Here is a 27,000-nt window from a genome sequence, read left to right as displayed (position 1 = left end):
CCACCATACTTCAGCATTTCTGGTCGAACATCATCTACTCCTGCTGCCTTTCCACATTCAAGCCTTTGATGGCTTTTTCTACTTCAAGTATGGATATGTATTCCTGACTGCATGCCTCGTCAGTGTTTTTTATCACTGTGCTGTCATCACGGCTTGTTTCATTTAGCAGTTTTTCATAGTAAGTACTCCATACTTCAAGAATATCTTTTTCTCCCGTTTTCATGTCACCTTTATCATCTCTAACGCCTCTTACAGCACTCTTTCCTCCATTCCTTAGCTTCTTCAACAACCTCCAGAATATTTTGCCACCTTCTTGATATTTATTTTCTATGTTCTTGCCAAAGTCCTCCCATGACCTTTGTTTAGCTAGTTTTACACACTGTTTAGCTTTCTTACATTTGTCTCTATATTCTCTAAGAGCACAAGCTGACTTATTTTCCAGGAGCTTTTGATATGCTTTCTTTTTTTCCTTCACTGCCTCTTTAACTTCCTGTGTCCACCATGGAGTTCTAATTTTTCTATCCTTGCAGATAACTTCACCACATCCCTCTCTAGCTGAATCAATCAGGGTTTTCTTCAAGGCTTGCCACTGAATCTCCAAGGTTTGGTTCCTGTTCTCAAACTCGTTCATTTTTCCTTCAATAATCTTTGTGTATTTTAGTCTGCAGTTCACATCTGAGAGCTGCTCAACTTTTATTCACTTTAAAAGAGCAAAGCTAATAATAATCGCAAATACCTGTTGGATTTCTGCTCAAGACATGGACTGGTTATTACTAACACCATGTTCCAACATAAAAATGTGCACAAATTCACATGGAGAGAAGAGGCAAGGAGTAAGAAAAGTCTAGTTGACTATGTTATTGTTGATAGTGATGTTTTCCCCCTGGTGCAGGACACCAGAGTGTACAGAGGATTTGAAATTGGAAGTGATCACTATTTAGTCTTCAGCAGGATAAAATTGAATTTCATATTGAAAAGAATGGCATGTAAGAAAGTCAATTTTGTCCTGCTCAAAACTAAATAGTGATCACTTCCAATTTCAAATCCTCTGTACACTCTGGTGTCCTGCACCAGGGGGAAAACATCACTATCAACAATAACATAGTCAACTAGACTTTTCTTACTCCTTGCCTCTTCTCTCCATGTGAATTTGTGCACATTTTTATGTTGGAACATGGTGTTAGTAATAACCAGTCCATGTCCTGAGCAGAAATCCAACAGGTATTTGCGATTATTATTAGCTTTGCTCTTTTCTCCAAATTTTCCCATAACATTTTTGTATGTCTGATAATCACTTCCTACTCTGCTATTTAGATCCCCAACAAGGACCAACTTTTCCTTTTTCATTGTGTCAGTAGCCTTCTCTAGAGCCTCAAAACATTCCTCCACTTCTACCTTAGTAGAACCTTCTGTGGGACCATAGGCACAAATATGTCTCATTGTCCAATTCCCCATTCTGATATTTGCCCATGACACTGCCTGCCATTCAAGAAGATTAGCCTCGTATTTAGTGTTGAATACTATGGCTACTCCATCTTTTTCTTGAATGTTATTGCCTGAATACAACATTTTGTATTTATTGCTCAGAAAGATCTCACCAGCTTTTGTCTTTTTTTTTGTTGCCGTCACCCCTATTATGTCTATCTGGTACTTATCTAATTCCTCAGCTAGCTCCATTTCTTAGCCATTCAGACTTCTTATGTTGATAGTACCGATCTTAAATCTGGTGATGTTGAGTTGGGGTGTGTTTTCGGATTTGTTCCTGTAGCTGACTTTTCGCTGTTCGCCCTGGTTCCCTGGCGAAAACAACGGGGGCCTTGTTTAACTGGGTACCATACCAGCCGGCATGAAATTCTGTCATGTTGTACCATCATTTTGTATTTTGGTTTAACCAATAGGAATTCAATTTGGTCGGCTAAATCCCAAATTGCCAGCCCATCCTCGTTCACTCAGTATCCAGGTAGATACCCAACAGGGTGCACCACGAGAAGGTGAGGATTGGACATTACGTCAGAAGCCCTGGTCGGTTCTCCGCATTCCTTTAAAGGCTATATGGAGGTCTCCTGTCAGTTATACAGCTTTGACCCTTAAGGACATCATTTGTACATGTTAAAAACTTTTATTCTCAGTTTTATGCAGTAGTCTCACAGACTGCAAATTTTCATTCAGTCATAACAGAATATATACCCATCATGAAATCAGGGGTTGTAATACTGGGATATAATGTAATTCTCAAAATTATGGCTTGTGTTGCAGTAATGTTTTTATGTGTGATGTGTTTTCAATAATGAATTATAAATTACATTACAGGTTAAACATTTATGGTTATACAATTTATACACTGATCATATATCTATATTCATTCATTACTTCACCTGATGAGATAGCTAATTCCTTACTCTTGAGAGACACTTGTGACATTATAATTAGGAATTATAGACACATAAACACAAGAATATTTTAATATTTGACAAATATTAAAATATTCTTGTGTTTATGTGTCTCTAATTCCTAGCTAATTCCTTATTCATCAAAGAGCAGAAACCCAGAAGAGAGACTTAAAAACAATAATTCAAGACCCTTGAAGATAGAAAAGAAGAACTCTTAGCTTGGAAGACATTGTGGGTGGGGTGGGGGGTGAAAGTTCAATAAGTCACAAATAAACTTTGCTGCAAATACTTTGCTGAAAATAATAATTATAGACCTTCATATTAGATGTAATAATTCAATGATACAAAAATTTCCAATTGCACCAAACATCCAAAAGAATGAGAAAATGCATGCACTGGATGGGGATACAGAGAACATACTAAGCACAGAGGTGAGGATTATTGGAAACAATTACTAAATATCTGCAGTAGAGCTCTAATTACCACTACCATTCCATCCCAATATAAGAAAGGATTCTAAATAATATCAGTATCAAAAAAGTCAATCCAAACAAACCAGAAAATAAGAGAGGAATTAGTATCAATACTTTGTTACTCTAAACTCATGCTTCACAACCAAACTGAAATCCAAAGGGAGGATACAATCCACCATGTGACATGCAATGAATGGCTAGAGAGGAAATTGGGAATCAAATAATAAGAAGTGGATGGTAATCATATGATGGTGATTTTTTTTAAGTAAGCCTTTGTGCCAGACCTGACCAAAATCCAGGGCGCCCACATGGGCTTCACCAAACCTTTCTGAAGCAAGTTCACAGATCGTGATGTTGGTAAGGAGGTCTGCTGTGGACCAAGAGCGAATGAATCTATATTATAAATCAATGATTACCTGGTGAGCTTCTAGGTAACGGAGATGACTGTTAATGATTTTTTCCATTACTTTTGTTAGAATTTAAGTGAGTGCAATGCAATAATAGTTGGTTGGCTGGTTTTTATCTTCTTTCTTTAGTAATAAAAGTAATGAAAGACTGAAGCTGATACGGAGTAAATTAGTTCAGATTGCATAAAATTTGAGCACAGGTTGTATGGAACTAGGGGGGAATACTGTTAAAACTAGAAGACTTGTTAGTATCAAGCTATTCATGATTCTTCTGATGTTTTTCTGACAAGAGATTAAGGGAGGAATGCAGTATACAGTTCTTGACAATATGTATATATATATAGGGGGGGGGGGGGGGTACTTTTCTTCAGTCATTCATTAGTGTAAGAGTTGGAATTGAAGAATGATGCCAGAAGGTTAGCCTGTTGTATTACAATAGTACCTGGATATGAGAGTAGAAAAAACATAGATGGATTAGAAGCTGTGCCTGATAACCTTCGCAAGAGTCTAGAATGCTTGACTGCCATTTGAGCAAGTTGTTGCAGGTTGCTTTGTAAGCTAAGTGGAATTCTGGAGTTTTAGTTTCAAGCCAGTTATGATATGCAGATTCTTTTCCTGTATTGCAATAGCAACCTTGTTGGAATATGAAGGTTTGGTTAGTGGCCTGGGTTTCTGGATGGATTGAAAGATAGAACACCTTTATTCCAGAAATAATTATTTCAGTTTTGAGGATGGATCAGGTTTCTGGATCAGAAGAGTAACTAACATAGTTCCAGGAAAGGAGAAGAAGGTTTAAAAATCATGCAGGTAATTTTTCATTTGGCACTATTACAGTAGCCAAAAGACAAAAGGATGAGAATTACTGGGTGAAGGATATTCTGCAGGAGAGGAAACCAGATAAGGGGTTATGGTCTGAATAACCAAAAGGAGGAGGAGCCCACATCTACAGTGTATTTATCAGAAATAGTAAACAGGAGATTTAGTGTTGGGAATGGAGAGGATTAATAGGCATTCTAGAGGACAGATGAACAGTTTGTGAACTAACAGCAAATATCTCACATTTCTTCCAGCTCGATTAGTGGAAACTGAGAAGCTATTCTGTGTTTTGAACCTTGAAACCCCCAAGAAAGATGTCACTGTTTGGGTATTTGGCCTGTAGATGACTACTACTTCTCAGGCAGTGGGAAAGATTAGCATATTCATCAGAATTTGGATAGTTATTACAAAAACAACAAATGAACACAATTAATGAGATAAAGAAATTTTGAGACAGCAAATTGTAAAGAGGGAATTCAAGATTTGTCATTCTCTAGCACAAAATGTCAGACTTCACTTTTGTGGGAAGGAATTGTGAAAAGTCTGGTAAAGAAAGTTGAGGTGAACATTAGAGGCTGAGGTGCAGTTCTGTTAAGTATAAGAGATTAGAATAAACAATATTTGTACATTTCTGTCATTTTTTTCCTTTCAATAATTTATAGCTTGATTAAACAAGAATATAATTTCTTGACAATTTAATATCAATTATAACCAATGAAAAAATTTTCTGCTGCATCAAAGTTCATATGTCATACTTGAATTTGCATATTTTACCAGTAACTTCTCAAAACCTGGTACTATGTTTAGGGAAATGTTGCACTGTGGACTTTGAAAAAATAATGCCCCCCCCCCCCCTCAATCTAATCTTAGTCTATCTCTGAATTAAAAAATTTGACAACCTTAAAGAGAACTGAAATATGAAAAACTGTGCTCAAACTAGTCTGTTCATTAAGAAGAAAAGCCCAGATATTAACTGACACTTGCTGACTTAGCATCAACTAAAAATAGTAAAACTTTTGCTTGTATCCTTAAGCACCATGTCTCTGAGTAACAAATCAAATATTGTGTTAATGTGCACATGCACAAGAGAGCAAAACAGAAAAATGTACTAGTGAAAAACTTTTAGTACACAAGTAAACAAAATATTCCAAACAACAAACCTGAGTCTGCTTGAGTATTACTCCATTAATCAGTACTTGTGGTGGAGTACCTATTCCTGTTCTATTCAAGTAGTCCCAAGCAAGCTAAAAAATACAGAATTAACATTAAAATTAACAAAAACTTAAAACTTTAATTCATAACTTATATTACAGCAATGTAAGTTTTATAAGACTGAACTTATAAACCTGGAGTTTCAAATGAAACCAAATTAAGACTAATTCTCTAGTAATTTTCTGAGTTCATTTTCTCTTTAAGTAGAAGATAATTTTCATAATTTAATATAAGACTACCACTTGGCTTATTGGTGTCTGACGTGGCATAAAGGAAAATCGTCAGCTCACAACACATATAACCTGCAACTTCCACATCAACAGCATCTTATGAAGATGAGGAAGTGGTAGAGAGGATCCAGAGGGAAGTGACCAGGATAATGAGATAATGTGGAATCCTCCCTATGAGGATATATTGAGGGTTTGTGGATTGCAAAAATTAGTTCATAGTTTAGGTCTCCCATGATGAGTCTTAGGACTCCATGGAGGTGCCCATGCAATAATAATAATAATTATAGGTTTCCTGTCTTATGATGATTAAGAGTATCTCATATTCATGCAAGATTTTCAATTTATTTCATATTCATATTTCTAAAAGTGACTGGTCAATAACTCTGATTTTCAAATTTTCAAGGAAGGAGGACTAACTTTTTTTTTTTCATTTGCCCTGCACCCATCACTGTGTTATGTATTTTAGAGTGATGTATCCAAAACTTAGAGCTTCCTTGTAAATTATTTGAAAAATCATATTTTTGCAATATAATTTTCCTCACATTTCTCAAACATTACAGACACCAATGTTAGTAGCAAAGTTATAAAGATGAAGGAATACAGTCATACCCCAACTTACGCAAATCCGGAGTTACGCGGTTTCTTATATGTGCGTATTCCTGTCACGCCTCACCACTAGTCGTATTTTTCCGGCGCCAGCTGCATTTGCCAGTGTCGCACATGTTGTGAACAAGCACCGACATGTTTCGCACGGTCTCGATTCATACACGATTTTTATAGTCTACAAACCTTGCGATTGTTTAATGTTATGTTCTTGATAAAACTTTTATCACATAAAAAATAATAATGTTGCCCAAAAGAAGCAAGTCCGATTCTTCTACAGCTAGCAAGAAAAGAAAAACATTCAAAGTGTACTACACACGCCATTCGTTTGCAAGTCTGAATGAAGCTATGAGGCAAAATGAGCAACTGTCTGATAAAGAGTTTTGGAAATACTTTAATGTTTTAGATGCTGTAAGGATTATCGGAGATTCTTGGGGTGTCTCCGATATCGGAGACTCTTCGCTACTGAAGAGACCGAAACCTCAGATCCAGTTTTACCAGAAAAGCACATGACAATTGCAAAATTAACAGAAGATCTCAGCTTAATTAAGAAAGGTTTACAGATTTTGGAGGACATAGATTCTAACGAGGAATGAACTGTAGCCACAAGGCAAAGGAATAAAAAAATCACTGGCTTGCTATGAAGAAATTTTGCATGACAAGAAAAAGACATTATGCCATCAGCCAAATCTATTAGATTTTATGAAACTATCGACATCGAAATAACTTTCTTTTTTTATGTACGAAAAACTACAATTATGATTATATTTCTTAAAAAATATAGGTGTTTTTGTAAATCTTTGGTCCCAATTGTATGTTTGTATATATAAATTACATGCAAAATTATACCCCGAGTTATGCGAATTCGACTTACGTGCTTTTCGTTGGTCCCACCTACCGCATAACTTTGGGGTATCACTGTATATGCATGACAGTATGCATAATACTATAAAATGCATTATTTAGAAGTAAAGGACTTCCAGTCAACTACTACCATAAGTTGCCATATTAGCCATCAAGTAACACTATTAAAGGTTAAAACTGATATTGTTTTAATGATTTCTGATATTGAAAACAAAAGAAATAGTAAGGTAGACAATAGATGGAAAGAGAGATTCCAAATACTGAAAAATTATAGGTGCTTCCCATCAGAAAGAGGTGAATTTTTTTTTTTTTAACTAGGAGTTCAGGGCTTCACTAAATTGTGGTGGTTTGTGCCCAAAGGTTGCTACACATGGTATGATTTTAAAATCTATAATATGGAATGATGAATTGCAACATACACCCAGATAGGGAACTTCTTAGGGAAAATATTATTTATCAGAAATCATCTGGTCCATTATGTGGGGAAGAGATTTAGACCAGGACTCACTGCATCTGTGCTAAAAAACGAGGGAGAGAGAACACAAATGACACTGACATTATGTGTTAATCATTTATTAAAGATCAGACTGATCAGCATGCACAGTTCTACTGTGAACTAGGTCATGGCATAACAATGACTAAGTCTTCATCAGCCTAATGACCAATTTGCCAGGTTAACCTTGGAAAAAAATTGGAACATCAGCTGAAGGCAAGACCAAAACATCAAACTTCAACATACGAGTTAACTATTATTTAAGTAAGGAATGATCCCTAATAATTGTCTGTTTATCAAAAATTAATAGAAGCCTATTCAGGCAAATGGCATCTATAATTACAGTCAAAACTGGATCTGAGGTGAAAATTCAGGGTGGAAATTTTGCAACTCAACAGTGCAACTTTAAAACAGTTATTCTGCAGACATCCACCAGATAGTATATAGTACAACATCTAATTGTAATGATTTAGGTTTGGTGAATCATCTTTAGCAAATAATCTTGATGCCACTATTCTGCTGGTGTGCCTGGAAGGAGTACAATTGATGTATGTTAGAAGTACTACTGACACCACAATTTACAGAGGAGTTGTGACCTCTGTGTATGGCTTAGTGAGGACATAGAACTTACAGCAGTCCCTCCCAGTTTAAACTCAACTTAAGAATGACAACCATGAGTAGTCAAGCAAAGAGAAATACAGTATACTCTTTCATGGTGTTTCAAGGTTACATGGTGATCAGCATTCATATTTAAGGATTTAGCGACACAAAACACACACGTGTTGAGATGATTATTTTACTAATTATTAATAAAATAACACATGACGTTTCAACCCCCTGTATTAAGGTCATCATCAGAAGGATACATGTGTATAGGGAACTAAGCTACATGTTCTTGCACTCTATACCGGTAAATAAAATCTACGCTGTTACTTAATCTTTTTCTTAGCCTGACCTCTAGCGATAATTTAATAAAATAAAATAAAATAAAATAAAAATTGAAAAAAAAAATTAAATAAATAAATAATCAATAAATTAAAAAAAAATTAATAATTAATAAATAAAATCAATAAAAAAACTACATTAAACTCTGCTAAAATCCTCATGTACTAAGATTCTTCTGGATTTGTACAGTTCAGATTGTTATACTATGATTTTCTTCAGGACTTGTACAGTTCAAGTTGCTATTGAATGTTAAGGAGGAGGAAAAAAAAAAAAAAAAAAAAACACTTCACCAAGTCTTCTTGTAGTGGGATTTTTCTTTGGCTTGTTCTGGTTGCTATAAAGGTTGCAAATGGATCCTCCACATTCTTGGAATGGTTAAGCCATCATTTTTGTTCAGATTTGGGTTATGTTTGAGCATTTCACAAGCTTCTTTAAATTTCCTCTTGAACCAGGTTTTGGTGCGGTGTAAGGACTTGGTATTTTTCCAATCAATTCTGTGGTATGTTTAGAGTGTGTAGTCAGAAAGGCCAGTTTTTCCAAAATGGAAGTATTTAATGTGTCGTTTCGTTATGTTTGTCCTTCCTAATTGGGATGGTTCGCCCTGTTTCCCCTAGGTTACATGTGCATTGTATTTTGTATACCCCTGGGTGGGCTAGGTGTGGAAGAGAATCTTTTGAAGAACTGAGTAGGTATCTTAATTTTGTCGGGGGGTTTAAAGGTGGTTTTGAGGTTGTATTTGTGTAGTGTTCTGTCAATTTTTTTGGAAATGTCTCTAACATAAGGTATGGCTATAGCATTCTTGAAATCTCTTTTGTTTTTACCAGTATCTCTGTGGAGGATCTTGTGAATAGTTTTTTTTTTACTGTATTCATTTTTTATAAATGTGTGGTTGATGATCTTGTATTCCTGGTTTAGAGCTTGTTCATTTGAACAAATAGTTTGAGTTCTGTGTTTAAGGGTGCTTATGACACCTAGTTTTTGTGTTGGGTGGTGATAAGAATTTTTGTGTATGTACTGGCTTGTGTGTGTAGGTTTGCAGTAGACTGAGAAGGAGAGACAGCCTGAAGAAAGACGTGTGACGAGTGTGTCTAGGAATGGAAGAGGTGTTTTTTTCTATTTCAATGGTGAATTGAATACGTTTGTGTTGTTTGTTCAGGTGGCTAAGGAATGTAGTTAGTGCTTCGAGGCCGTGGGGCCAAATGGCAAAAATATCGTCGATGTATCTGAGCCAAATTTTGGGCTTTAGGCACACTGGCTCTAGAGCTAGTTGCTCAAAGTCTTCCATATAAAAGTTAGCGATTGGGGGGGAAAAGTGGTGAGCCAATGGCTGTACCCTCTTTTTGAAGTTAAAAATTGTTTTGCCGCACAAAATATCCAAAGCAGAGCACATGGGCAAATAGGGCCATGATGTCGTGTGGAAATATGTTCTGTAGGAGCAAGATAGTATCGTTGATCAGGACATTGGTGAAAAGGGAAGTTATGTCAAAGCTGACTAATAAATCTTGGTCATTGAGTGTAATGGTTTTAAACATGAAATACAATATATATCATGCAGATAAAGTAAGCCTCCTTCCAGATTCATTGAAAGGAAGGATTCCTGAAAGCAAAGCCTTTTGGAGATTCACTTTGCAAATATAAGCGGTGTTAATTTCTGCCTCCTGTCAGCAAAACCACACATTCTTTTCCTAACAGAAACTCAAATTTTAGTTCTTTCAAGGAATGCTAAACTCAGTTTTTGTAATTACACTCTGCCTCTTTTCATCTCAAAAGTAGTATTTTTTATGCATGTATTTATTCCAATATATCATTCCAAAATCTCCCAGCTTCATTCTATCAGATTCATGTGTTATCTCATTCACTTGATGCCACCACCATTCTGAAATGTGGGATTTCCTTTTTTAAATGTTAATTTTCCTCAATCCAACTTCTCTGATAATTAGGTCATCTTCCTTGAAAAGTTTAATATTCATAATTCCAACTGGGTTTCTTTAACTACACAGATTGGGTAGGAAGAGATACTGAGGCATTTGATATATAAAACTATCTTATACAAAGTGTACAAACCTATCAGAAATCCCTAATCACTCTACTCTACAACCACCTAGTCTTCACTAATAACTATGTATACTGTGGTTGTTGTTTGTCCTCTAGACAATTCAGAACACAATATAGTGGTGTTGAGTTAATTATTGCATTAACTAAGATTTAGTATCAGTTTTTCTCCCATGAAGTGGTAATCACACCACCAATGTCACCCATGTGTTGTCTGACATCATAAGAATCCCAAGAAGGATAATCTTCATGACTCCTGTGCCCCATTTCCTTGGTTGTTTTTCAGTCTTGTGACATTTGTACTAAATGTATCACTAATAATAATAATGTAATTCTCATTGATGTATGAAAATATTTATATCCCATTCCTGTCACTTGTATATGTACCATGGATGTACAAGAAAAAATTGGACATATTGCAAATGTCTTTCACTGAAATCTCTCTTCCTTTCCTGTTCGTACCAAAGCTCAATACATCTGCAAGCAAACTATCAGCACATTCAGAACTGTTTGTGAAAAGGCTAAATGCAAGAAACTTGAACCATATCCAAATGATGCTTCCTGGTCTTTTGCCAAAGCTGTGACAATTTGTCCAACTGTGTTTCTATCTTTTTCAGTTGAACAATTTCACTGCATCATTACACAGAGAAAAGCCAAGAATCCTGGATTTTCCCCATTTTCCTCTTAATCATACATGGACGGTACTGCCATTCACAATACTCCTCATTTTTTTGCCAACAAGAGATTTAAAAGAATCTTGTCCAAAATGAGCACCAAAATACCTCCTGGTCCTGATGGCATGCCTTTGAATTTTATTAAAGGTTTGTGCTGCAGAGTTGACTTCTGTTCTATCTGTCTTTTTATTCTCTATTACTATGTTCGGTCCATGGTAATAGTTACTGATTGGGAAGAATATCAGCAGTGTATTGGAGGCTTTGAAAAGATGCTTAAATGATGTGTCCCCACCTAGAGTTCAAACAACAAATAGAATGGGAGTGAAATGAATATGCAACCTTATTAAGCATGAGATCCATAAGAAGATGGGATATCATATTAAGGTCTAGCCAGTTTGGCTAGATCCTGATGTTTGTATAATTTGAGTCTCAGCTCAGGAAAAGTCCAACAGGAATGGAAAGGATGTGTGATGTTCTATTGTACAAGGTTGCTGTAAAAAAACGATGTAAGAACCAGTCTACTAGTAAGGGGTAGGCAACTTATTTTTCATGGTGACAATATTACACAAAAGTATAAAAAATAAAATAAATGATTGAAACATTAGTTTAATCAAAATAATTGCATTTCAACTTACCTTCAATTGAAAAATTGGGATTTTTCATCAAGTTTCAGCAAATTGCAACAGTGCAATAGCTGTTACAATATTCCAACATTACTGTATGTATCCACACACCAAAGGAACATTTTAGCATACACATGTGTGAAAGACACACATGGGATTTTTGTGATTTCAGAATGTCATTTCAAGTAGCATTTAATAGATGATCCAAATATAAGGAGAATTATAAACAATTTCTCATTCTAGTGATTGAACCTGAATTGCTATATATATGTGTTAAAGGCATGGCAAATGCAGTGCTTGACTGCAGCAAACAACATATATTTTGGAGAGAAGAAATATAAATTTTAAATGTGTCAAAATGTGATTTTCCACTGACAGCACAGTTCAAAGGCAGAAAAGCAGCCAAAATGTTTCTCAGCTATCTTTAAAACAATTCCACCTACAGGCTGAAGTTCCTAGATGGCCAGATCTTTTCACACTGATGCCACCATGCTTAAACTGTTTATGCCACCAATAATATTTCTCTCCAAACACAGAGGGTAACTACTGATAAATGTCACTTGGTGCATGACATTCTAGGAGCACAAAAACATGCAACACCTGTTGTTTTATTACTCTAGCATGAGCATGGAAAGGAGAGATTTCATGTCAAAAAACTGTGCAGCTTCCGTAAAAAAATAATAATAAAAATAATAAAATAATGATAATAAATAAATAAAATATGAAGAACACATTCCAGATTTATCTTTGTCTGTATATTCTGAAATGTTAAAAAAAATCATAACTTTTGCATATTTAATTGGCTGTAAATACCTCTCACACCTAGATTTATTTTTTGAGACTTTGTTGTTATAGGTCATATTATAACTAAATTAAATAAATTAACCTGATTCACATAGTTATCTACATCAACAGAATCAAACTGATAAAAATTTATTTAAATTATTATTAGACAAGACAATGAAACCTATCACATATATCATAGAAAGGCATTACAGAGAGTGAGCTACTCTCTGTTTCTCTGTCCTCATTTGTTTTTTTAAATAGCACAAAGCAATTTTCACACTGAAAGAGATTGCAGACTGAAAATCATACAATACCAATGAAAATTCACTTTAAATTGTAAATGAGGTTAGTCATTAACATATCACAAGCCGACAGGGTATTGAAATTTAGGGATGACACTGTTAAATGATACAGGTTGAATAGGGGACAAAACTGGATTGAGTTGTTTGGAATTATTCATTACATCTAAGGACAAGAGGCATTATTATGTTTTGAATGTATATGTTTTCAGCAGCTTATCTGTTCTATAGGATAAAAAAATGGATAGCAGGGATTTTCGCTCAGAGTTATCAAACAAGTTAGAAAACAGTCACCATGTACTTAATGGGATTAAAATGTTAGTCTTTCCAATCTTGTATTTAAATCTAATCTTTAAAGATGACCGTGGCATACCTATAAAACAACAAAATTACACGATGACCACAGAAATAAAATTTAATGAAAATACAAATGTTTCATACTGAAAATGACAGTACATCATCAGTGTATAGAAATCACAAGCAAATAAATGAATAGGAATATAAGATGCAATCAATTAAAAGTGATTGCTTTTAATTGATTACATGCTAGAAATTAATACTAACAAATATTAAAACTATTTTTGATGTTTACATAAAATGAAAATCTTCCAAATTCTTATTTGATTTGTATTTAAATATAGATCTTTTCAAAACTTGATTTATTCTTCTTAATATGCTGTAAGCAGTGGAAAAAATTTTGGCTTCTTGCAAAACAGAAACTGCCTTTTAGTAGTCACCACAGTGTAGGACACTGAATAAGCCTTTTATGACTCACTTCTTTATCACAGAAAGACAAAATTAACCAAATAAGATTTATTAAATAATATTATTTTAGTAATGAATAGCTATTTAAACTATCATAGTATCCTGTATATTCAATGATGGCACATTCCAAGAAATGGTGAAATAAACTAAACAATTATAAAAGGATCTAAAAGAGTCATTTCTATTCTACAACTGCCAAGGTGAGAGCCATATGTTCTTAAGGCCATTCCATTCATTAATATCTCCATAGTTATAAACCTAGCTCTAAAAGTAATAAATGATATAGGAGATGGGGACATATCAAAAATAATTAGTACCTTTCTACCGGTGTCATAGTCTGATTCAGCTCCAAAAATTAATTCCAATTCTTCATTAGGATTTTTGGACTTGAAAAGTTTTATTACATCTTCAGAAGTGAAATCATCTTCATCTATAGTGGCATAAAGCTATTAAAGAAAAAAAAAGTACATTTTTGAAACTGGTCTTTAGTTCTATTAAGCAAAATTGCTGGAAGTAATAATAATTTTGCTTCACTATCAAAAGACACCTCCCACATATATTTCACATAAGTGATGAAATTATCATATGGATAATCAATTGTTGCTTGGAAGCACATCACATGAGCACCATATGGGTAGTATTCAATGTGGATAATGGAGAAAAATATAGAAAGAATCTATAACATACACACACACACACACATCAGTGGCATTGAGTGCTCATTTCAGTTGAATGTGCTGTCTTGTGGCTTATGCAACCCGCGCTACAAAATTCATATCAATTTGACATTATGATTGCATTTTTATTGATGTACGAAAGTTTAAAGCGCATAGCACATCAGCAGTCTTGGTCCAATGCAATTAATTGTAACCAAATCTGTGAAAGTGGGGCATAATATGTTTGTTTTAAGATATATTAGAAAAAAATAATGAAGGAGAATACTCTAGTTGGTTGGTATATTTGAATTACTCAGGTGTAAATATGTTATCCATAATTTTTTCTAAGCAATGGGATCTGTAAAGGAAAGATTAAGTGTCAGTAGAAATACTTTCATTAATGGTAAATGAATTATTAATAATTAATGTTTGTGATATGTGTGTCCTGTAAGTTACTGGGTAGACAGAACAGCTGTTGATCCCATAAAGTATATGCGTAAGTGAATTTATGATGTCCTAACTAAAAAAAAAAAAACTTACAAGGAGAGGGAAAGAGATTGGTTTGCAAAGTAGAAATAACTAAACAATAATAAACAGCCAATATATATATATATACACATTTAGTAGTGCAGTTAAAAACTATAGGGAGAGGTTAATCCAATGAGCTAATAATGTTGATCAGGTGATTAATTTAGGAATGGCAGGAATACATGTGGTTTGATGAAGCAGCAAATCATCTCGTAAAATTTGTTATGCATGTCATGTGTATTTCCCTGTTTTATGCATATTTTGCTTTGTTTTCTAATAATTTTCTTTTGTTTACTGAGACTCGGTACCCATTTTATGCAATAATAATATCTGATCATTATCGGAATTATTCACACTTTCGGGAATCCTACATTTATTAGTTTTATTTATTTATTTTTATTATTATTATTTTATTATTTTTTCTATTTAGCATCAGTAGAGAGAATGCTCTAGTTGGTTGGTATATTTGAATTACTCAGGTGTAAAATATCAATCATAGACATCTCATGCATGCTAGTAATTTGTAAAAGATCAACTTCTTATAATACATGGAGTATTCATTTTTATTCAGGAATACATAAATTTTTATGTGAATTGCTGTGAATCTTATATATGTGGTCAAAGTCAAAGTTTCCATACGAAGGCCTACATTGCTCCTCTAAGTTGTGTGCTATAACTTCTGCTTTGTCTACATCTGTGTGAGCAAGGCCCTGGTCAGAGAATATTGGGGGAAGGGATCTGTTTTTGTTTTTGATATTTTTCAGTAGTCTCCAGATGGAGTGATCAGTAGGAGAAATGGAGGATAACTTTTCATCCCATACTTGGTCTCTATGGGCTCTGAGTGCATCTCTTACTGCCCCATTTAATCTGTTTAGATTTATTTTATCTTGTGGTGCACACGTGTTATGGTATCTTTTCCTAGCTCTGTTTTTGTCTCTGATCAAGTTCATGATGTCTTCAGGCAAACGATCTGGCTTGCGGGCAGATTTGTAGGAGGAAGCTACCTTTATAGCAGAATTAATTTGTTGTGTGAGATTTGTAACTGCAGTTTCTACTTCTTCTTTTGTGCATATGTGAGGAACAGGTCCAATATAATCCTTCAGTGCTACTGACAGTCTTTCCCATGCAACGTAGGAGTGAGAAGGAGGACATAGGTATTCTTGATTTCCCAGCTGTAGTAGAATTGGATTGTGATCGGATGATAGTTCATTCATAGATATGATGCTGAATTGAAGTTTAATATCCTGAAGGATAGCTATATCCAGGACGTCAGCAGTGCTGAACGTACTGAGATGAGTTGGTTCGGTGGGGCCTGCCACAACAGCGTTGCTTGATCCTAAGTAATTGTAAAGGATGCAACCATTCTTGTTTGTGGTTGTACAATTCCACGCAGGATGCTTGGAATTCAGATCCCCGGCAATAATGGTGAGCTCTCTGGTGCCTAAGATGGCATTTAGATCAGAGTGAAGTAGAGATTTTTGGGGAGGGTTGTAAGCTGAGTAGATTTTCAGTTTGCCAGTGGAGCTGGTGACTACTTCCACTCCTGTGATCTCAAGGTTAGTGGTTGAAGGAATGCTCACAGAGTGGTGCTTAATGTAGTTTTTTATAAAGATGGCAGTGCCGCTGCCTCTGTAGAGTAGTCTGTCATTTCTGTATAGGTGATAGCCCCTTATTGTAGGACTGTTTGAGGGTTTTTAAATGAGTTTCACTGATTAAAATAACATCTGGTTGATACCTAGATGTGAAGTGTTGGAGTTCCAGAATTTTGTTTTTAAGGCCATTTGCGTTCCACACAACTATCTGAAGAGATGCTGGAATGAGTTTGTTACTATTCATTTATGAGAGCTGTGAGGATGACCCGTGTTTCACGAAGAAATCTTTTAGTGGAGGTTTCAGTAGGGTTTGATAGGCCGAAATTTTGTAGCATCTTTGCTAGTGAGGCCGTAATAACAGCTGTTAGGTTTTTAGGTGCTGCTGGTTGATTTTGTTCTGGATTTGGTCTAGTTGTACGGGTCACATCAGCATAGCTTCTTGTTTGCTTTCGGGTGTCTCTATTATTGGAGGTCTCCGACTGTGGCCGCTGAGTCTCCGGTTTTGATGTCTGGGCCTCTGGTGTTCTTGTGCTGAAGGAGGAGGGCTGATTGATTGCCTCCATCCGTCTGTTCTTTGGGTGCTGAGTACATCCTTTGTAGTTCGCGGGATGAGGGCCACTGCAGTTGACACATTTGGCTGAGGTAGTCCTCGGCTTTGTGCAGGTATTGGTTGGGTGGCTGTCTCCACATTTTAAACATCTATATTCCGCTCTGCATAGATTCTGGGCATGGCCAAACTTCTGGCACCTGTGACACTGCCCAGAAGATGATCTTTTACGGAGTGGTTCCGGTGTGACGATGAGACCACAGACTGTTTTTAAGTTGTAAATATCCTTGTATATTTTATGAATCTCAACAAGGACCAATGGCATGGGAGTCTTGCCAGCTTTGTACATTCTGCTCACTTTGACTGGGGGCAGATCCTGAGAATTTAGGTCAGCAGCTATTTCTGCTATGTCAATGTCTTCACAGACACCACGAAGGACTACTTTTAAGTTTTTTTCAGAGCTGAGCACAAAGGTATGATACTGGATGGCTCTGTCGTCCAGTTCTTTGGACAACCTTCTATAGTCTGTCACTGTTGCTGGCTGGATCTTTATGCCTTCATCCATGTTTTTGGCCTTAATGAAGCCAATATGCAAATTGGACATTGTCGATCTTAAAGCTGCCCACTTATGCTTTTCTCTATGGATGATCGGAGGCACCTTTTCTTTGGGAGAAATAGCGGCGTCCGAACCCTGAGAATCCTGTTCCATTTCACTATTGTCATTGTGCGGTTCATCTGTTGTTCTTTGCTTTTTGCGTGTATACACTTCTACAAAGTCTGAAGAGGTAGAAGGCACCGATTCTAAATGATCTTCAGCGGCTACGTCTGAGACACATTCGGGGGGAAACGTGTCATACAATTTCACTTTTCCCAGCCAATTATCACTCAGCAGCTTTCCCAGTCTGAGGAATTCCTTATATACTTCCTCGAATTTGGTTTCATTCACAAGTTTAGCCATTTCAAGACACAGATGGAGAAAGAGTAGAGATTTCTCAGGTGTCCCGAGCAGGCAAAGATAATCCTGTGGACTTTTGAGGGTCCACTAGCAAATCCCGTAGACACTCTTAGGTGTCTACCAGCAATAAAATGTCACTATAAGAAACAAACAAAGGCGATACTAGCGGCTGTAGGCCTAGCGAATCGCCCTTGTAATTACAAATGACTTACCTGGATAAAGCTATGGAAAATAAAGTGACTGTTTATGGTAGCAAGCAATTAACTACTATTACTAATGAATAAGCATAAATATAAATCGCTAAAAACATATCAAACCAATTCATAATTCATCATCAATAATACACGACACTAAACACTAACACATGATCAGCCATTTTCATTCCCCCATATCCTCCTAAATACTTGTGATATGAAGTAATGCCGATGTCATAATTTCTCATATGAGTTGCCAAAAGGTGTCACACCTTATTATTAAAATACTCTGGATTAGAGATAGTTGTTGGAAATTTTTCCACTTGGTTATACTATAAATTAAAGATACCAAGAAATTACATACTTGGTTTAATCCTTTATCCAAGTGTAAGCAAAGTTTGCACCTGAAGCCCCAGTCCTGAAAATACTTCAGGCACAAACTTTGTTTGCTTATGAATTATGACTTCAGCATTACTTCAACCTTAGTATCACCTCTGGGTCTGGCTTCCACTGATGAAACCTCAATAAAAATCGAAACCGGTCTGGGTAGTGACCCTTCCCATAATGAATGGTAAGGGTCACTACCCATAATAAAGGTGGGGAATCCCTCGCCCATGGGCGAAATTTCGCTTGCGAGTCTATTTCAATTTGCCCCTTTGCTGATGTACTCGTATGCAAATGTAAATAAAATTTTATAATAATTTACATTTATTATAAATATATAAATTTATTATAAGTGATCCTTCCCATAATGAAGGTGGGGAACCCCTCGCCCGCCAGTCTATTTCAATTCGGCCCTTTGCTGATGTACTCGTATGTACATGTAAATAAAATTTTATAATAATTTAAATTTATTATAATTAAATTTATTTAAATTTAAATAATTAAATATACAAAATCAAAAATAACTATATTACATAAAATATGATCGTCATACGTCTGGCAACCATCAAATCGAGACCAGCCGTCTTGACAAGTAATAGACTGATTTGGAGAAAAATTGTAGATAGGAAATTAATAATGATGTAATTTTTTCATGTAGTACTATCATATCCTGTACACCCCTTGAGGGTACATGGCAGGAATTTGATGATGATGATGACTCCTTTTACAGCACTCTTTCCTCCATTCCTAAGCTTCTTCAACATCCTCCAGAATATTTTGCCACCTTCTTGATATTTATTTATTTTATGTTCTTGCCAAAGTCCTCCTATGACTTTTGTTTAGCTAGTTTTACACACTGTTTAGCTTTCTTACATTTGTCACTGTATTCTCTAATGAGACTTTTCTTATTCCTTGCCTCTTCTGTCCATGTGAATTTGTGCACATTTTTATGTTGTAACATGGTGTTAGTAATAACCAGTCTGTGTCCTGAGCAGAAATCCAACAGGTATTTGCCATTATTATTAGCTTTGCTCTTTTCTCCAAATTTTCTCAAAATATTTTTGTATGTCTGACAATCACTTCCTACTCTGCTATTTAGATCCCCAACAAGGACCAACTTTTCCTTTTTCATTGTGTCAGTAGCTTTCTCTAAAGACTCAAAAAATTCCTCTACTTCTACCTTAGTAGAACCTTCTGTGGGACCATAGGCACAAATAAGTCTCATTGTCCAGTTCCCCATTCTGATATTTGCCCACATCACTCTACTTGAGACTGCCTGCCATTCAAGAAGATTAGCCTCGTATTTTGTGTTGAATACTATGGCTACTCCTTCTTTTCCTTGATTGTCATTGCCTGAATATAACATTTTGTATTTATTGCTCAGAAAGATCTCACCAGTTTTTGTCTTTTTTTTTTCAGTCACCCCTATTATGTCGATCTGGTACTTATCTAATTCCTCCGCTATAGTTGCAAACTGAAATAGCATTGAACGCGAGTGATACACGTATCGAATGTACATGATTAACTAGTTGTTGCTAAGGAACGTTCTATAGATTGCACTGATGTTCATTTCCTGTGTATTCAGAGATCTAATTAGGGTTTTTCATATCTCTGGGAGTATTAAACCTTGGTTCCTGTTAAGGTTATCAACAGGTTAATTAGTTATTTATTAGTTAACACTTCATCTATTGTCCAAATAATTACTCTAGTTAGATGATCAAGAAAATAAACATTCATTATGAATAGAATGTACAATAATACTATTCTTTTCATATAGAACATATTTCCACCTGATATCATGGTCCTTTTCGCCCACATACTTTGCACTGGGGTATTTTGTGTGGCAAAATAATTTTTACCTACGAAAAGAAGATACAGCCATTGGCTCACCACTCCTCCACCCCCATAGCTAACTTTTACATGGAAGACTTTGAGCAATGAGCTCTAAAAGAACATAAACACCACATTAAATTCCTCCACTATGGTAAAACAGGCCGGTCAGACCACACCCTTCAAACATGCCACTTAATCAATTGGAAAGACACCAAGTCACTACACCGCACCAAAACCTGGTTTGAAAGAAGGTTCAAAGAAGCCTGTGAGACACTGAAACAAAAATGCTGGACTAATAATTCCAAAAATTTGGAGGACCCATCTTCAGCCTATATAGCATTCAGAACAACCTTAAACAAAAGAAAAGCTTAATATAAGAGGAGTATAAAAATTGTTTCATGTAGTTCTGCTATAAAGCATTTATATATATATATATATATATATATATATATATATATATATATATATAGTAGGGGGTTCTGCCCCCTGATGCCTACGGCACCCAACCCCCCCGTGATCCGGACTGGTAGGTCAGTTCTCGTTGTATTCTGATGCCTCGACACTCAGGGTAGCCCCTGAGTGTCGAGTCTTCAAAAAAAAGGGGGGGAGGCCTTCACCCACATGGTGCCCAAACCCCATTGTTCCGGACCGATAGGCTGGTTCTCCTTGCATTCCAATGACTCGACACTCAGGGTAGCTCCTGAGTTTCAAAACATTTCAAATAACTTGACAAAAACATTACAGCCTACATCTGTTTCAAGCCGACATCGCATCCGTTTCCAATTTCAGCTTATCATTTTATAGCATAGAGTAGATATATATATATATATATATATATATATATATATATATATATATATATGGAAATAATTATACTGATATTATAAAAAGTTTATTTTATTTTGTGAATTTTCATTTTTGTATATTATATTTGTAAATTATATTTTTGTATATGTTTTATATATTTTATTTAATAATATTTGTATTTTATTTTTTTCACCAGAGGTCAGGTAAACAATTAACAAAGCATTTAAATTTATCTTACTTTTGTGTAGTGTCATGTAGCTTGTGTCCTGTGCATATGTATCTTTTCCTGATCTCAATACAGAGATCGAACTTTCGAGTGCTATTTTCTTAATTATAAGTAATTACTCCAACATGTGTGTTTTTGTGTCCATAAATTTTACACTATGAATGGTGTTGCAGATGTGATAGTTGGATCTGAAATCAGGTACTTGTTCATAGTTCATTCCAGAGTCTTCTCCACTAGCCATATGGGGATATCTAGAGGTGAGGCAGTGAGGTAGAGATATCTTGATGTATAGGAATGTACATGTTATTTCTGATTTTCTTTATTTCTTTGACAGTAGCTTCTTCTCTTCTTAAGCATGCATATTTGTGGATATTTTATATATTCTGTTACTTTACCTTGCATAGGTATCATTGAAAACTTCTTTATATTTAGTAGCTTATATAAATGCATTTCTTCAGTAATGCAGGGAATGCCTCTACTTCACTACCTGTACCTCAATTGTCACCATAAGCATAAATAAGTTATCAGAAATCACATTTTATGATTTCTTCTTAAGGTTAGGGTACCCACAAAAAATCATAGTTTTTATGTAAAAATAAGAAAAAAAAAATTTTTTTTTTTTATAACGTTTATATAGTAAAGAACATATTCCATAATTTTTGTACTCAAAAACTTCCTACATTTTGAGTTATCTTATCATATTATTTATCATATTTATCATTTAAATGCTCATTAAATATGCAAAAACTTTCAATTGTTATACCTTTGCTTGTAATTGTCATAATTAAAAAATTTAAAAAGTAAATTATGTTGATTTAAAAGCCCTATAACATCAGTTTCATAAGTAAAATCAATTGCGAGAAGAAATTTTTATTAGTTCTTGCTATGATTACTATATTGTAAGCTACTTTGAAATAAGCCAATCAGAGCAAAGCTTACAACATCAAAACTGGAACCAATATGGCCACCACTAACTGGTGTGTTTTCAAAGCTTTGTCTTCAGTCTGAGATTTATTATAAAAATTAAGTTTTAATATAACATTTAGAAACATAAATATATATAAATATGCCTAAAAGAAGAGCTGATTGTCCAAAAATAAAAATAAAGACGTTTTCATGGCAATCGATATACAAAAAAGAATATCGGCAATGAAAGTATTGATGACGGGATCGTACAGAATCTGAACACATCTGCTTCAGAATAAAAAATAGCACTGAAGTGAGTAAAAGCACTCCTGAAATAACTAGATATCGTTTTTTTTTGATGTAGAAATGTTTTTATTCGCAAAAATCTATGAATATGTTATTTAAAACACCTGTTGATAACACATATATTGCTGGTGGCTTTTAAATATTCATAGAATAATAATAAAGTTTAGTTATAAACTTTAAATGGATTTTTCTCTGGGTTTTAAATTTTAACACATTGCAGTTGGTTTTGGCAAGATATCTTAAAAACTATTAGTCCTAGAATATTAATTTTTTTTTCCCAACACAGCTTAATATATCCAGAATATATTAAACTAAAATTACAATCATTGATATGTATTTTTATTTTTAAAGTTTATTTTTCAAACATGCAAAATTTGTGTAATAATCATTACATGGACAAATTAAATTTCATAGCTTTAAAGGAACTGATATTTACTCAATAATTTTAGTTTATATCGTTTAATAGACATGATAGATTATCTGTAGCAAATCTGAACTAAAAAAAAATTATTTGTTTCATAAAAAAAGTGACACAAAAAATTCATAATTTTTTAAAAAATTTTTCCAAGAAAGTTATTACTGACATTGCTCCCTAACAAACAATAAATAATATGACTGTTATTTGATTAATAATTTTTTTCTAATTCCATGATACACTCTATCCTTAAATCATCAAGAATAAGATTCTCATATTAATTGAATCTGTTATGAATACTTTTTTCTGGAAACAACTTTACCAGTGTCTGCTATAAGTTAATGAACAACTGACTATTTCTAATATATATTCAAGATAGTCGTATCTGGAACACCCAAGTTTAGTGTGTATTATAGATGCTAACTTATTTGGAAAGTTAACATCAAATCCATATAATACAAAAGAAGGTTCTTTGGTATCTCTTTGGTCTAGCTACTCACTGATGAAGCCTCAAAAAAGGCTGAAACCAGTCTGGGTAGTGACCTCCCACCATAATGTAATAACAGCATACATTTCCTAGGAAATGTGTTTTTACATTATGGAAAATACCAAGAATAGCGATCAGAACTTTACCACCTTTGCTACGAGATGCCCGAGATTGTACTATGACTACTTGTATTAGCTCACGCTAGTAATCACCGATACTTTATAGTTCTATATTCGGCATGAAACTCTCTGATTCCAATCTTTGAGTTTCTTATTCGGTTTTAAAACAATGTGGGATTTAATATCCCCTTAATTTAAATAAGGTTTTTTCTTTATAACAGAATGGCAAAAAAGAATTCCCATTCACACATTTTAGCATTAGTTAACTTGGAAAGTGTCTGTTTCAGTCTGATTTATTTAGCATTTCATATATTCTGTTACTTAAGGATGACAAGGTATCATAAAAAAAACTTCTTTATATTTAGTAGCTTATATAAATGCATAATTTCTGATGTAAAATTTGTGCCTTGATTAGACAAGTATTTGAGGGATACCATAACCTGAAATTATGACCTTCAAAAACTTATCTACAATTTTAGCAGTCAGATACTTCATCGTCACTGCTGCTGGAAAGTTTGATAGCATAGCAATGGGTACATGGATGTATTTATTTCCTCACTTAGTTGTTAATTAACAATTAACAGCCTGTTAATTTTAAAATGCTTTTAACCAAGAATTGCTTATAATTAAATGAAGAGGTTATTTTTTGTTATTAATTTACTGTTATTTTTAACAAATTTTGGCAAATAGGCCATCGTATGTTGGAAAAACACTATAGTAATTTAGCCGACATAAACGAGTCACCACTAATAAAACATGTTCACCGAATGATTAGTATGTGATCACACCAATCGCACTGTAGTTGATTCTTTTGCCATGCAGCGTGACTTTCTGTGGTAGTTTTAACGTGTGCCGGCCGATGTTCCAACTTCCGCCTCAACATCAAACACCAGGGAACCAGGGCAAACAGCGAAAAGTCAGCGACAGGAACAAATCCGAAAACACACCCCAACTCAACATCACCAGAGTTCAGATCGGTACTATCAACATAAGAAGTCTGAATGGCAAATAAATGGAGCTAGCTGAGGAATAAGATAAGTACCAGATCGACATAATAGAGGTGACGGAAACAAAAAAGACAAAAACTGGTGAGATCTTTCTGAGCAATAAATACAAAATGTTATATTCAGACAATGACAATCAAGGAAACGAAGGAGTAGCCATAATATTCAACGCAAAATACGAGGTTCATCTTCTTACATGGCAGGCAATCTCAAGTAGAGTGATGTGGGCAAATATCAGAATGGGGAATTGGACAATGAGACTTATTTGTGCCTATGGTCCCACAGAAGGTTCTACTAAGGTAGAAGTGGAGGAATTTTTTGATGCTTTAGACAAAGCAACAGACACAATGAAGAAGGAAAAGTTGGTCCTTGTTGGGGATCCGAATAGCAGTGTAGGAAATAATTGTCAGACATACGAAAATATTTTTTTTGGAAAATTTGGAGAAAAGAGCAAAGCTAATAATAATGGCAAATACCTGTTGGATTTCTGCTCAGGACATGGAGTGGTTATTACTAACACCATGTTCCAACATAAAAATGTGCACAAATTCACATGGAGAGAAGAGGCAAGGAATAAGAAAAGTCTCATTGTCTATGTTATTGTTGATAGTGATGCTTTCTCCATGGTGCTGGACATTACAGTGTACAGAGGATCTAAAATTGGAAGTGATCACTATTTAGTCTTGAGCAGGATAAAACTGAATTTCATATTGAAAAGAATAACATGGAAGAAAGTTTTAAAGAGAATAAAAGTTGAGCAGCTCTCAGATGTGAACTGTAGACTAAAATACACAAATATTATTGAAAAAAAAATGAAAGAGTTTGAGAACAGGAACCAAACCTCGGAAATTCAGTGGCAAGCCTTGAAGAAAATCCTAATTAATTCAGCCAGAGAGGCATGTGGTGAGGTAGTCTGCAAGGATAGAAAAATCAAACCTCAATGTGGATATAGGAAGTTAAAGAGGCAGTGAAGGAAAAGAAGAAAGCATATGAAAAGTTCCTGGCAAATAAGTCAGCTTGTGCTCTTAGAGAATACAAAGACAAATGTAAGAAAGCTAAACACTGTGTAAAACTAGCTAAACAAAAGTCATGGGTGGACTTTGGCAAGAACATAGAAAATAAATATCAAGAAGGTGGTAAGATATTCTGGAGGTTGTTGAAGAAGCTTAGAAATGGAGGAAAGAGTGGTGCTATAAAATGAGTTAGAGATGATAAAGGTGACATGAAAACAGGAGAAAAAGATATTCTTGAAGAATGGAGTAATTACTTCGAAAAATTGCTAAATGAAACAAGCAGTGATAGCACAGTGGTAAAAAACACTCAACAGGCATACAGTCAGGAATACATATCCATACCTGAAGTAGAAAAAGCCATCAAATCCTTGAAATGTGGAAAGGCAGCAGGAGTAGATGATATTTGACCAGAAATGCTCACGTATGGTGGTATAAAAGTCTTACAGTGGCTGCACTGCATAGTTCAGAAGGCATGGACAGAGGGATGAATTCCCGATGATTGGAGTAGAGCTCTCATAGTACCCATATATAAAAAGGGAAATAAAACTGAATGTGAGAATTACAGAGGTATTTTCCTACTGAGTGTTCCTGGCAAAATTTATGCCAGTAGACTTGAGAAACGGTTAGAGAAGAATTGTGGAAGAAAAGCTTGGTGAAGAACAAGCTGGATTCAAGTCAAATAGAGGGTGTCACGATCAGATCTTCACTTTACGACAAATAGTGGAGAAAGCATGGTAATATAACTTCTTCGTCTTCTTCTACGCGCTACTACCGCTTCCTGTGCATGGTCCGCGTGTTACTTTTAGATAGATCTGCAAGGATAGAAAAATCAAACCTCAATGTGGATATAGGAAGTTAAAGAGGCAGTGAAGGAAAAGAAGAAAGCATATGAAAAGTTCCTGGCAAATAAGTCAGCTTGTGCTCTTAGAGAATACAAAGACAAATGTAAGAAAGCTAAACACTGTGTAAAACTAGCTAAACAAAAGTCATGGGTGGACTTCTTGTTAGTACTACTCCCAACCGACCCGTCGCCTGGTCTGCCGCTGGGGGGGGATATATATTTTTGACTGTAGAGGCGTATGTTCACGGGCCGGTTTGAATGTTTGCAGGATGAAAAACGTCAGATAAACTGGCGGGAAAAACCCTACTGACCGCGCCCAACACCGGCTAACTTGGCTATGCCTGAGGAAGATCCTCAAATTCCTCACGTCTACAACGGGAAGCGAACCTGGGACCCTCCTTCCCCAGGCATATGGTTGCGAAGCGCAAAGCCTCTAGGCTAACCGCATGGTAAGCATGGGAATATAACAAAGATCCGTATTTAAGTTTTGTCGATTTGGAAAAGGCATATGAGGAGGTGCCAAGAGAAGCTATTCAATATGCTGCAGTTATATGG

At 35.1% G+C, this 27,000-nt stretch overlaps 1 protein-coding gene across 4 annotated transcripts in view; it reads right to left on the bottom strand.

Annotated features, from left to right (window-relative positions):
• The window catches only part of Uggt (UDP-glucose-glycoprotein glucosyltransferase), an 835,069-nt gene that overhangs the window by 512,029 nt on the left and 296,040 nt on the right, over window positions 1-27,000 (bottom strand). For all 4 annotated transcript variants that reach the window (XM_090403047.1, XM_090403050.1, XM_090403049.1 and 1 more), the window contains exons 16-17: window positions 13,950-14,078; window positions 5,247-5,330 (exon numbers count right to left, since the gene is read on the bottom strand). In XM_090403047.1, the coding sequence (XP_090259173.1) occupies window positions 5,247-5,330; window positions 13,950-14,078 (213 nt within the window). The remainder of the gene's footprint in view (window positions 1-5,246; window positions 5,331-13,949; window positions 14,079-27,000) is intronic.

Source organism: Typopeltis vanoorti, chromosome 13 (assembly GCF_054136105.1).
Source record: "Typopeltis vanoorti isolate ZY-2024b chromosome 13, IOZ_Tvanoo_1.0, whole genome shotgun sequence".
In the NCBI taxonomy this organism is placed as follows: domain Eukaryota; kingdom Metazoa; phylum Arthropoda; class Arachnida; order Uropygi; family Thelyphonidae; genus Typopeltis; species Typopeltis vanoorti.
This window is presented reverse-complemented; position numbering and strand designations above follow the sequence as displayed.